General features: G+C 39.4%; 1 protein-coding gene across 3 annotated transcripts in view; it reads left to right on the top strand.

Annotated features, from left to right (window-relative positions):
* The window catches only part of VIPR2 (vasoactive intestinal peptide receptor 2), a 57,507-nt gene that overhangs the window by 969 nt on the left and 43,306 nt on the right, over positions 1-13,232 (top strand). Inside the window, exons 1-2 of one of the 3 annotated variants that reach the window (XM_014945173.1) lie at positions 5-61; positions 3,075-3,177. In XM_014945173.1, coding sequence (XP_014800659.1) covers positions 5-61; positions 3,075-3,177 — 160 coding nt within the window. Of the gene's footprint in view, positions 1-4; positions 62-2,439; positions 2,489-3,074; positions 3,178-13,232 lie in introns of those variants that run through there. The other 2 variants (XM_014945174.1, XM_014945175.1) reach the window with 2 other exon arrangements.

Genomic DNA, 13,232 nt, shown 5'->3' with positions numbered 1-13,232 from the left:
GGGCATGAGGAACCTGCCGGTCCTCCTCCTCCTCCTCTCCCTCTGCTGGAGCCCGGGGCGGGTAAGTCACCCCGCGCTGTCCCCCGGCCCCGGGAGGTGACCCCTGCGGCTCTTCTCGCCGCCCCCCAGCCCTAAGGTGGCAGCGCGGACACCCCCCCTCCGTTCCCTCCCGGTTCTCCCGGAGCGGGGGCGGCGGCGGCAGCAGGTGCGGAGACTCCGGCCCCGCCGCGCTCACTTCGGGAGACAAGCGACGGCCGCCGCTCGCCCTCACCGGGTGTCCCGGGGCGGGCATCGGGCAGGGCAAGGGGGGTCCTGGGACCCCCAGCTCGTCTCCGCGCCGCCCCTCCTGAGCCGGGCTCCCCGGCCGGCAGCGGGGGGCGCCGCCCCGGGCGCTCCTCGGGGGCTGCCACGGCTCCGCCCCGGCGGGGCAACGCGGCCCGGACCGCTCCCCGAGCCCGGCGGAGCCGGCGCTGGGCCGGGGGCTCCTTCTCCGCGATCTCGGCTTGGCCCGGCAGCCGGTGCCCACCGCGAGTCCGTCAGGAGTTTTCAGAGGGCGCTGCCCCGGAGCGGGTGATTAGCGGTCACCGTCAGTGTGGGGAGAACCCGCGGGGTTAATTTCTCATTAATGCGTGCGGCCGGATAACAGCGCACCAAGCACTCAGAATATTGAAGTCTTCAAATTGAGCGCGTCTGCTTTTGACATCTTTATATTTTTAAGCGTTTCTTCAGTTATTTGTAAAAATCTATAACGTTGCTGGAAATGTCATTTTTGAAAAATTAAATAAAAAAAAAAATCTCCCCTTTAAATCTTTCCAATTTTTTGTTGCTGCAAACTTTAAATACCAGATCTTTTCCACCAAAAATGAGGAAACTGACTTCTGTTTGTCAGAAGAAACAGTTTTTTTGGTCAAACTGCTGCTCTGGATGCTTTAAAAATTGTTAAGCCACTAAAACCACAGAGAGTCCTCAGCTGGATTTCCAGCCAGCTGTGTACTTTTACAACGCTCAGCACAGCACACACGGTTCTGCTTTCAGTGGTTACAGAGGGTAACCCAGCCTTGGTAAAGCAGAGGGAAAGGTGGATGAGCACCAGCCCTGAAAGGTGGTGAGTGCTCTCAAAATCCATTCTGGGGTTCTTGGTGTGTTTCGGGATGTGGTCAGTGCCACCAGTCTTGAACACTCTCTGGCTTGGTAAAGTTCATCTGAATGAAACTGGGGTATCTATATCACAGTTTGACATGTGTGTCAGGCTTGAAAAATAATGTTGTGTTACCTTTGGGTACTAACAAATTGATGTTCTCAAAGTAACCTTCGCTATTAGATAACTAATATTGAGAAATTTGTAGTTCTTCTGTAAGTGGGAGAGAGAGAAGTCACTTCTTTGGCAGGTTCCTTAATTGTAGTAGCTGCTTTCATTCACCCCTCATGTAGTTAACATTTCCATTTATTGGAACCTACCTTTCCAAGACCCAGAAATTATAATACTTTTTGATGAGTAAGAGATCTACTCTCAGTTACCAAATGTTTGCAGTTGGAAAAAAAAAAATTCAGAATCTGTTATGTGAAAGGAAAATGCAATTAAAAACTTTATGTATACATGAGACTTTATTTTACATGGGAGCTATCTGGAAAGTAGATAATACATACCAAAACACAGATACTCTCAATGTAATGCTGAACTTTATTATAAGTGCTAGAAATCCTACTTTATGTCTAGAAATCATAATTTACATTAAGGATCTATACAAATTCACTTTACAAAGAAAAAAAAATCTACCTTGGAAACATATAGTTTCAATTGTAAATATAGAGAAAAGAATTAAGGTTCTGGTGTTGTCAGTGGTGATATAAGACATTTGGAGAAGAGACAGATTTTAGTGAGTTTTCATAACAGCTCCTGCTGTTATGTTTATGAATATTAAGCTGTATTTTTAAAAGCTGCGCAAGTGGCTTGCCCACAAGGAGACTGCAGAATAAGCAGGTTCTCAGTCCCAGCTCTGGGTCTTAGGTTCTGGGTCCATCATAGCTTAGTTAAGTATTGCCACTTAAAAAAAAAATCAGATACTATTATCAGGTTCTCTACTAAATGTCTCCTAGGAAAAGTAAGAGAGAGAAAAGGGGAGAGAAGCTTGGAGAGACAGCACCCTTTTCTTGGTTCTACAAGTGTGAGGGTGACAGAAGTACAGCAGAGTCACATTTTATTTCATTATGATGTTATTTTCTTCGAGCTAATCCCATTGTCCCTTCAGCTCTAGTGGTGTTTCCTATTTTACATTTCTCACCTACTACAGTCATTTTTCCCTTGCAGTGTGTTAGGGACTCTGCATGTTTCTCTGTTAGGCTCTGGCTGCCTCTGAGTCCAACTGACTCCAGTACAACTTCCCGGTGTCTTGTTTCTCTCCCCAATACTGCTACATCCTTGTCTATTCCCATGGACATAAATAACCCCTCCTGAAAACCAAGGAACTGGGGGCAGGGCTATAAATGGGTAAAGGCTTTCATTTTGAAAGGAATGGGGCTTTCTTCCTACGAAACACTTGCTTACATCAAATAATCATGCTCTGGGACCTTCAGGAGGTAAAATATACATGATGGAAAAGGGAAGAAGAGCAAAATTTACCATGTCAAAGAGAACGCAGTTTGATCGGGTTTTATGTTCTGTGATTCACATGAAGCTTTCAGCTTCCTAACTTACTATGAAAGAGGAAAAAGCAAATGTGTTTCCTTTTCCTGCTTCAGTTTAACTCAGTTTTTTCTGGAGGAAAAGGTCTCTTGATACAGTATTGATGAATGCACTAAAAAGTTAAATATTTTCTTGTAAATTATAATTGGCCTTGAAATGCTACAAGAAGGAGCCAGTGAAGGCTCTAGTAGATTGTTTTAACATTTTGTTTTGAAAATTCAGCATGTTAGAAGCTAAAATGGGCAATGACTGTATTTTTAAATACCTAGTGCATACTTGGGCAAAACCTATGCCCCCTTAAGTTGTGGATTTCTTTACTGGTAGTTGCATCATTTGTAAAGCATTTTAATTCTTGTTTCAAGACCCTGGCCTGTTTGTTAATTTGACACAGGTGAATGGTGTTCATCCAGAATGCAGGTTTCATCTGGAGATTCACAAGGAGGAAACAAGGTGCATGGAACTGCTGAAGACTGCAAAGCCAGTGGACAACAAAGGTAAGGAAAGACAAGCTGTAATGTAGAGACAAGGGGAGCATTCAAGATTTTTCTCCCGTTACCTTCTTTGCTGTTGTGGTTGCAGTTGCTGTATTTGTCTGTACTGTGCTTATAATTTTGGTGTATTTTAGAATTTATGCAGATTTTGTGTTAAAGGTGCAGCAAGCGTGTTGTGAAGGGTGTGCCAGGTGTTGGTGGGACACTGGATGGGAGCAAATGCATTCTTGTGTTTCAAGCTGTTGCGGCCAGTATTTTCTGACTGGCAGAGAAGCTGCAGGGTGGTGATGGCAGTACCAGAAGAAAGAACAGCTCTTGAGGAAAAGCTGAAAGCCTTGGATTCAAGCACCTTTCTCTAGCTATGGCTGAAAGTAAAGTACTAGTGGCAGGAATGATCTCTGGGTTTCCCAGGCAGGTGTTTCAGATCTTCTGTTTTGGAAGGCCAGATTTACCCCCAGAGAACCAGAGTCATGCAAAGGAAAAACTGGACAGTAGTGTTATATTCAAAAAAACAGATTCTCTATGTTACTTTTTTGTTTTTATTTTATCTCTAGATAGAAAGATAAACATAGAGATAGAGATATGGCCGATTGTAATTTAATACAGGAAAGAAGGAAGAGCAGATGTAGTTTATTATATTTTTTATTTTAGATTTTACTAGATTTCCTTGCTACATTTTCACAAGAGTGAAAATTAAGAATAAGATCTTATTTTTCTTGTAAGTTGGAGTTGTTGATAAAGCTGTTTGTACAGCAAGCAAAATAGGAAGGCAACAGATAAATCCATACAGCCAAATGAAAAGCAAATATGTAACACAAAGTAGCTAGGGCAAAACTTGTTTAACAGTCTTTGGCTTTTTAGGAAAGTTGGAAGTGTGTATTTATTAATTTAATTTAATTTTTTTAATGACAAAGGTATTAGTGCTGTATCATTAGTATCTTTTGTAAACCCTATGCCAGAACTTGTGAGAAGAAAACAGTCTCTACTCACCTACTGGTGAAAAGGTAAAAATGCTTCTTGGAGTGGTTTTTTTTTGCATATGTTTCCTGCCCAGCACTCCTCTGGTAACATGTGAGATGTGGAAGGGAAGGATGGGCTTTCATTGAGACTTAGAAAAAAGGGAGAGAAATTTTAGATCTAAAGGCAACTGAACATTTTTCAGTTCAAAATACAATTTTACAAAGTAATGTCACACCTAAACCTAAACATTAAATTTCGGTTGTCAAATGATCTTTAAGTGGCTGGAAGTATTTAGTTTCAAATTAGTTCTTCAAAGCCCTAAGCCTCATCAGCGTCCAGCCTTTTGATACAGTAGTCCAGGTATGTATCATCTCGGAATAACTGGAGTCCTTGGAATATTACAGCTCTTGCAGTGCAGTTGTTTTCCTTGTTTTCCTTTGGCTGAGCTAGGTGATACATAGTATATTTGTTTTTTCATATTCAGTCGATTTTGAATGTGCTCTGAAGATGATTATGGTACCTCAGGGACCTGCCATCTGCAGTGCCCTTTGAGCATAAACATGAGTCCCAACTCATGATGCTTTATCCACTTCTCTTCTTGATTTAAATGCGTAACTCCCTCAGTGCATGCTCTAATATAAATTTGTATACAATAAAATAATTAAAAGGTTCAGCAACAGTCTGTATTTTACTATAATTTCTCCTTTTGATTAATCCAGATCAGTAATTAGAAAAACTGTAATAACAGTGAATAATTTACATGGATATCTCTCCAAGCAAAATCTTACTGGAATAATTAATCTACTTTTAGATATTTTTATTTATATGAGTGGTAAAGAGAGACGGCTGTTATATAAATAATACTAGTGTGAAGCCAGATGGAGAAATAATTACTAGCCCAGCTTAATGAATTAAATCTTGAATTAATAAATTCACTATTAGCTATTATACTGCTTTGAAAGTCAAGCTTTCTTCAAGATCCACTTCTGTGATCCAGATGCTGGGACGCTCCAAGGGTATCCTTGTGATGCACACCAGTTTTATTTTCAGTTCCCTAGGGGAAGAAAGAAGTTTTCTGTAAATATTTTCTTCGCAGCCTCTTTTCATTGGAAGGGGGGTGCCTCCTGAAGGCTGTAGAAGAACTTCATGTCTTGGAAGGAGACGGTATGTCTGATGGTGTTGATTTAGCCCTGCAGGTAGTGATAAAACAGCAGTGGAAGGATTTATAAATTTAATTGAATGCCTGGCTGAAACTAAGGGAATATTCCGTTTTGTAGGAATGGGAATAAAGTCCCTCTGGTAATGAACCCTTAAAGACTATGTGTTTAATCTTACGTCAGAATTTATCCTATGCTTCATGTTATAGATACTTTTACCAAAAACCTGTTCAGAAGTGCCTACATTAAATATATGCGTTTTCATTTCCAAAAATATCTATTTTCTATGCATCCTTATTTTCCTAATAAAGTCTCTGTATTCATACAAAAATGTAAGCAGTATTTTGAACAGAGACTTGCAGATTTGCACAGTGGTACTCCGACTCCTGATAATGAAGAATTACTAATGAAAATGGGCAAGCTGGAACTGGTCCAACCCAGCTCCATACCTAAAACTTGTAGTACACTTGAAACATAATTCTTTACAATAAATTCACAAAACTGGGAAATGGAAAAGATGGTAATACAGCCCTTTTCATGCTTTTCTAACTTCAGTATGTGCTACCTGTCTCACAAAAGCTATAATGAAATCTAGTGAAAGTCCTGTCTAGAATTTGAAGTTAAAGGCTCACTGAGACTTTCTACTGGAGACTTGGGCCTCAATTATCAAAATCAGTGGGATTTTTTTCATTAACTTCTTGGGCACCTGAGAAGCCTTCACACCTCTGTGTAACATACTCCAGAATTTGACTGATAATGCACAGCTGCTGAATTTTGGAGGATCCAAATTTTATATGACAGACAGTTTCTCCTTTGGCCTAGATGGCAATTATATATTGAATACCTTACCTAATCATAGAATCATCTAGGTTGGCAGGGACCTTTAAAATAATCAAGACCAAACATTTATCTAACACTGCCAAAAGCACCACTAAACCATGTTCCTAAATACTTCTCAGCTCCTGTTTAGGGATACATAAAGGAAAGATTTAAAGGCAATTGTGGTTTGGGTGGGTTTTTTGTTACATAATGAAATGATAGTCATCTTACCTGAGCTGCCTCATAACTTGTGCTGAAGAATTTCACTGAGTAATTTTTGTAAATTTGTAAACTTTTGAAAATCATTGACTGGGAAATCTACAAATGACTTGCTTACTTCATGGCTTAATTAAGAAACAGTGTGTTTTGCAAGGAAACACTGAATAAATACTGTGTAAATATCCTTTGAATAATGCTAAGGATATATTAAAACCCCAGGACCCAATTTTCTAAATTCTGCTCATTTGCAACACCAAACTATTAGACAGCAATCTGGACCTCCTGCTTTGCACCCTTTGGGGGATTTTCAGGCATTAACACGTACTCCTCCATCAGTGGAGAGCTTTGCACTCCATTTTGGGAAGAAAGTCACTCTCCAAATATCTGTTGCAGTGTCTTCCTTTCTGTAGTGCTCTTGAGCAAATCCGTTTATTTTATGAAGACCACATTAGCTTTCATCCATGTTTATTTTCGTCTTTTCTCCTAAAATTTGACACCTGGAGTACTGATGCACCTTAACTGGAAGCCTAGGAGAGAATGTTTTTTCACACTGTCTTTTTTGGAGGGCAGTTTAATGCCACTCTGAATAGCTCATAATAGCTACAGGTTTTGAGGCCCCTATGGGAAAACACTAATTTATCTTTCACCTACTACCCATGGCTTGTCTTCTTAAAAAAATAGAAAGCTATTAAAAGTTATTAAAAATACTTAAAAAATGACCAACTGCAAATTTATGTCTATGTTCAGTATTTAGAATTTTACCTTTATAAAGTAGTTGATTCATTTCCATTCACTTTTAAATGAAAAGTGAAATCTTATGGTCAAAAATGTTAAAACTCAGTCAGTAGACTTTATAACAGGGTTCCACAATAAGAAGTTCTAAAAAGATCTTATTATGAAAAAGGAGGTCTGGGGTTTGTAGTTTTTTTTTTCATCTTGGACTGAGTGGCTGCACAGTTAAGTGAGTCTTTTCAGCTCTTGCTTTGCAAAATGTGTTTTTGTGAAACCCATGTGCCAGACAACATTTTTAATTTTAGATATGGCATCTTAACATGAGAAAGGGATGGAGATGGAAAGAGAAATGGCTTTTGAAATATTTTCATAAACCTTTCAAAGAGTCTTCATAACGCAGCTGGTAATGGGAAATTAAAACAGACAGGACTACCAAAATGATAGTCTTATTCATAAATTTAAAGCAAGCGGGACCAATGTCACTGTGCAATCTAATCTCCCAAATTACACTGCAAGTAGACTTTCACTTAGTGGTTGCAGCACTGAGCTCATAATGTTGTGGATGAAACAGAGCAGATCTTTCAGAAAGCTCTTCAGAACAGTGGGATGAGCATTCAAATGTTGGACACATGGCAAGTTATCCAAAAGTTAATTTACCTGACTAACCCCTCCTGTTAAGGTTATTTCTCCAGTGAGAAAGGTGCCTATTTTGCATTCTAAACATACACGTGCACACACGTATATATCTCTGTATTGCGCAAAAGAAGGACTGACTGTAAGTGTAACTAAGCTAACTTGATGATCACTCTCTCCTTCACATTGGTAAATAGGAGACTTACATGAAGCCAGATGAGGCCTTTCTCCTGCTATGTTAAAAGGAATCTCCTCAAGGTTCCCCCTTTCTTAATCCTCCCAATTTCATCAAGGTCTTCCGTGAGTTTTTGTTTGGTTTTGCAGCTATTTTCTCTGTTAAATGACCCAGTAGTTCAGCCTCAATGTTGCTTAGAGTTATCTGGGGTAGGATTAATAGTAGAATTAAATGAAATAGTGGGATCATGGAACTTTCTTTCATGAAGCACTGGTAGCTCTTGGAAGGACAACTTTAGTTTTCCCGATTCTCTGTGCAGCTGCTTTGCTAGCTGTAGTGCAGACATGCTGTTACTTTTTGGTTCACACATTTTTTTTATCAGGGAAGATGAAGGGGCTGCTTTGAATGTTTATCTATTTTGGCTTCCATTAATTGAAGTGTCATTGTTAATGACACCACATAAAACTGATCATGCTTACGGTGTTGTCAATGTCTGGGCTTTGTGGAAGCTGTACTTAATTATTTGAGGACAGAAGAGAGGTAGAGCTGGCTTGTCTTTTGAGAAGGTTGGGCGATAGGTGAGAAAGAACCTTGAATGGAAGGAGCTGCCTACTGAAAAATAACCAACATGAAATAAATGATGAAGACCAAGAAAATGTCCTCATCAGCCTCATTGATAAATCTCATATAATAAAGGTTACTAAGAGTGACAGTAACAAACTATTTCAGAAAGAAGAGAGGTGACATGGCCACAGATACATTCTACAATTTTACAGGTCTGAAATTTCTAGCCCTGCCCCCCCCCCAACATAAATAGACATTCAGCAGTAGACATTAATAAATGGCATTCAGAGCCCTGAAAAAGTGCAAACCCATAAGTGAATATATTGTGTTTTTCAGAAGATTCTGAAAGAAACACTGCCCTGCATAGTTTTGTGCTTGAGTCCTGATAAAGACAGCTGTGGCCATGGCAGTCTACTCTCCATGACATCTAAAGTTCAAATACCACTAGGAAGAAATCTCCAATATGAAAGCACTAAAAAAGCTCCAGCTAATGCAACAAATAGCACATGGGTTAGAAGTAATCCAAACTAACAGAAATATATGAATCCAATACTTTGCAGAGACTTTTAATATTTTGTGGCAGGGTTTATATGAACAGGAGATTGATATTTAATGGTATTTTATGAATAATGTACAGCATGTCTAAAATGATGCAACATGAAGATGAAGGTACTTCTTATAGCTCTGACTATACGTCCATGAATATCTTTCCAATATAATAGAAGTTAGAGTGCTGTCCAGTCATACAAAAAAAAATGCTGTTGTATCCAAAGAACACTTTGAGTAATTGGAAAGCAGGAATTACTTTGTAGAAAATTTGGATGGAAATGTGCTTTTTTTTCAAAGGGTTTTCCTTCAAAGTTTGTAGATGGCAACTTCCATATTTCCTTACCGTACTCTAAAATTTATAAATTAGATTCAAAAATAAAATTTGCTTTTAGATTTTTGATTCTGCAATGGGAAGCTATTCTTCAGAAGGGAAATAAGGCATTTCTTCTGCAATGTTTCATTTAGTCAAAAGCCAGTAATGTGGAAATCTCAGTAACAGTATTTTTGCCATTCCCGTAATAGGACTGGCTTTTGAAAACCTATAAACAGCAGACATGTAAGGTGAACGTGAGATAAACTGTCCTGTTTTTGTCATTCTGTTTAAGCAGTTAAATCTGATGTATACTGTAGCCTTCCCAAATCCTACTTGCTGTGTGTGAGTAGGCTTTGTTGACCAATAATTTAAAAAAGTTTACATTCACCCTTCCTCGGTATTTCTGAATCATCAGAGCTTGTGTACACTCTGTGCAATACCACAACAGTGTGCTTTAGTGCAACAGCGGCAAATTGGAGCAGCTTCTTGACCCTTCTGCAGCCAGTGTTCTCATTTTCACAGGATGGCAGGCCTCAGCTCCCTTGGAGGGGGATTGTGGGCCCCAGGGCTGGCAGGGCCTCTCCCACCCCAGCCAGGAAAGCTGAGGGACAACGGGGACAGCTGCAGGCATCAGGCATCTCCCTGGGTTCGGGGATAGCAGAAGAGATTAGCCTGCAAGTGGAGGGTCAGGATCCGGCCTGGTGCAGGGAACCATGGCCTGAGATGGCCGGGCAGGGCCATGGCACTGGGGCAGGCCCAGGCAGAGGCCGGCACAGGCACCGCTGTGGTGGGGCTGAAGTCATTTGCTCCCACAACACCGCTGAAGGCCCAGACCTGAGCTTAGAGGGGACCCTGATCAGGGGCCACTAAGGCCTATTAGTGCACTCAGGGCCCTGACAAAAGTAGATGACAAATTTTAGCAAAGTAGCTTGGAGCAACAGTATTTTTGCTGTCGTCTCATTCCTATTACTGCTTTAAGCAGTTCTGCTGTGTGTTTGCTTTCCCTCCAGACTGGTAGTGTGCTATTTCCCTGGCACCTCCTTTTCATTTCTTTCTTATTACTTGGATGAAAATGCTGAAAGAATTTCAGTCCGTATGTGTTCATAAATTCACATGCAGCCTAAATTACATGTTCCAGTGTTCAGACCTACAGCCTAGAAAACATTGCCCATAAGAGGTGAGATTGCTTCTGCTTTCTCAAGTGAAGTACAAAGATCAAAAGGTTTCCCTGTTTGAAAAACAAACCCTGGACTAGCTGACAACTTTCTGGCTGATTTTCAAAGCACCCTCTCTTTGTTTCACGCATCAAGCACGCCTAGACAGTTTAAAAAATGCTAAACCTCTTTTTGAATTGGCAATTTTTAAAATCCAAATGCAAAGTGCCACCTAGTGGTTAATATATGGATAAAATATGTATGGGAACAAGATTTGCCAGTACAAATTCAGTGTCACACATTTTTATAGATGAAGAAATACGCGTAGGTAAGCAAACTCGTGCTCAAAAACTGGATCTCAGCAGGATGACGAATGTGGTGGCAATATGTATGTAAGGTGAAAAAAATGAGAAAAAAAATATTGTCTCTATTGCGTTTCTTTTCATCATGAAGTATTTGCAAAAGCATTCAAATAAAGTAAGTGATCTCATTGAAACTAACTAAGAATATCATCTAGAACATCATTTAGAGGAGCAGGAGTGAAGAGCAGTAGAGGAGTGACACCGTGGCCACACTTTTGAGCAAGTCATTGAGTAAAGGTTCCCTAGGAAGATTGATTGTTTCCTTGGCTAGGCTGTGAATGACACACCAGAGCAATAAATGAGGTAAAAGTAGCAGTTGAAAAGGGTTTTTTTTTGTATTCCAGACACCACAGAAACAGAAATGAAGAGCCTATTTTTTTTTTCCTTTTTGCTAGCTTCATTAATAGGTAAAGAAGGAAGTAAAAAGTATAGTGGTAAAGGTGCACAGGAAAAGTTGGGGAGCCAAGACAGATCAAGAGCGGGACAGGTTCTATATGTGTACGTACCAGGGTGAAAGGACAAAAACATTGAAAGCTTGAGAATTTATTGAAGCTAGATGGAAACAGAGACTATATCAATGAATGAACATAAAAGGATATGAATGTAATTATATCCTTTCTATTGTGGTATTTATGTTATAATTATATATGTTTGGTTAATTAGAATAATTTTTTTAAAAGGATGATAAGAAAATTGCAAACATGAAAATAAACATTGGAACAATTTAAGTTGTATTTAAAATGTGAGATACTTTCTATAGAATTACTGGTAGGATTCTTACTGGAACTAAAGCTTAAAACCTTGTTTAAAGCTAGATATAAATATGTTTTGTATCTTAATTGATTAATACCCTTTGGAGATAGTAGGAAACAGGCTTATATATACAGGGGATGTGTAAAAGTTCCAGAGAATAAGAGTGTACATAATGATTTTATGAAAAGTAGCAGTGATGGATGTCAGTCCAGAAATCCTAACACTGAATGAATTAGTGGCTGGACAGAGAGTAATAGAGAGTAAGTGAGTAGAGAGTAGAATATCAAGCTTGATCAAGCTAGATATTCTATGTGCAGGAAGAGACACATTTAACAAAGCATTTATCACATCTTCATTTTCCAACAATGTAGGTATTTATAGGACTGTAGGCTGCTCTATAGTCACAGGGGAGAAACAGGCAATTGTTGGGAGCAATTAATCTGGCCTATTTTCATGTGTTTTAGGATGAAGTGAATCATGCTCTGTCACCCTCTAACAATATTGCATTTGTGGTTGTTTTTGTAAAAGGACACTATGATGGGTAAAGAGCAATATCTAGTTGAAGAACTGTGAAACTCACCAAGGTCTCAGTTGTGACACATTTTGAATTTCCAAAATCAGTGGGAAATTAATTGCTAGTTTCAATTGTGCACAATTAAGCTTGTGCTGTACAATAGAGACATGTTTTGGGGATGGAAGAGACAAATTGATGCAAATGTAGTAAAAATAGACTTGTTAATTGTATCCCACTTCTGTATCAGGGTGTGTTTTGCTGAGAGAAGAAAAAGATATATGACTACAGTATTTTCAAAAATCTGTAGTAGTAAGAGGGGGAAATGAGCAAAGGTGTGAGTTGAAAGCCCAGAAAAGTGCGTATTGTTAACAGTTGTACTTCTAGCAGCCCCTAGCAGTGCACCAGTAACACCGTCATTTCAGCATTTAGCCTCAGACCACTTTTCAGAAGTCCACTGTAGTCATTCAGTGACTATAAATGCCTCTAGGACATTTCAGCAGTTTTCTCACATTTCCTGTACCATAATAAATAAGCTTGTATGTATACATAAATTGAGGCTCAATGTTCTCCTTGGAATTCTGACAGCCACTCAAGCTTCATTCTCATGATCGTTGATGCATGTGAATGTAGTCTAGATGTAGGAAATATATCTTTTGTGTTATTTCCTCTATTTGATTTAAGGATTCGGAAAAAGTATCATTCTCTCCTTTGCCATAGATTCCTTAAAGTCCTAAAATACTGAAGAAAAACTGAGGTAAAAATTACATTCCCCAGAAAACATTAGTGATGTCTTGAACTTGTAATGTTTTGAATGTCAAAAACTTGTGTACTGATTTCCTTCCTGCAAGCTAACTTAAAGATCTGATGCAAATTGCGTTGATCTGTTTTGGTAGGAACAGGTCTTGGACCTCTATTTTTCTGTATATTTCATGTAAGTGAAGCTTGAATAAGAGTTTTGTGGCTTTTTGTGGAAAAGGTACTAATGAAGCTCTGAAGTCCATGTTGTTCAGCTGCCTTTTTAACAAAACCTTAGCCCTGTCAATATAGCAGTGTAGCAAAAATTTATAAAGGCCTCTGAACTGTTTGCAGATACCTGTAGCAAATCCAGCATTTTACAGAGAGTATACTGAACAAAAGGGAAAATTTGTGAAAGT

Source organism: Calidris pugnax, unplaced genomic scaffold (genome assembly GCF_001431845.1).
Source record: "Calidris pugnax isolate Ruff unplaced genomic scaffold, ASM143184v1 scaffold54, whole genome shotgun sequence".
In the NCBI taxonomy this organism is placed as follows: domain Eukaryota; kingdom Metazoa; phylum Chordata; class Aves; order Charadriiformes; family Scolopacidae; genus Calidris; species Calidris pugnax.
This window is presented reverse-complemented; position numbering and strand designations above follow the sequence as displayed.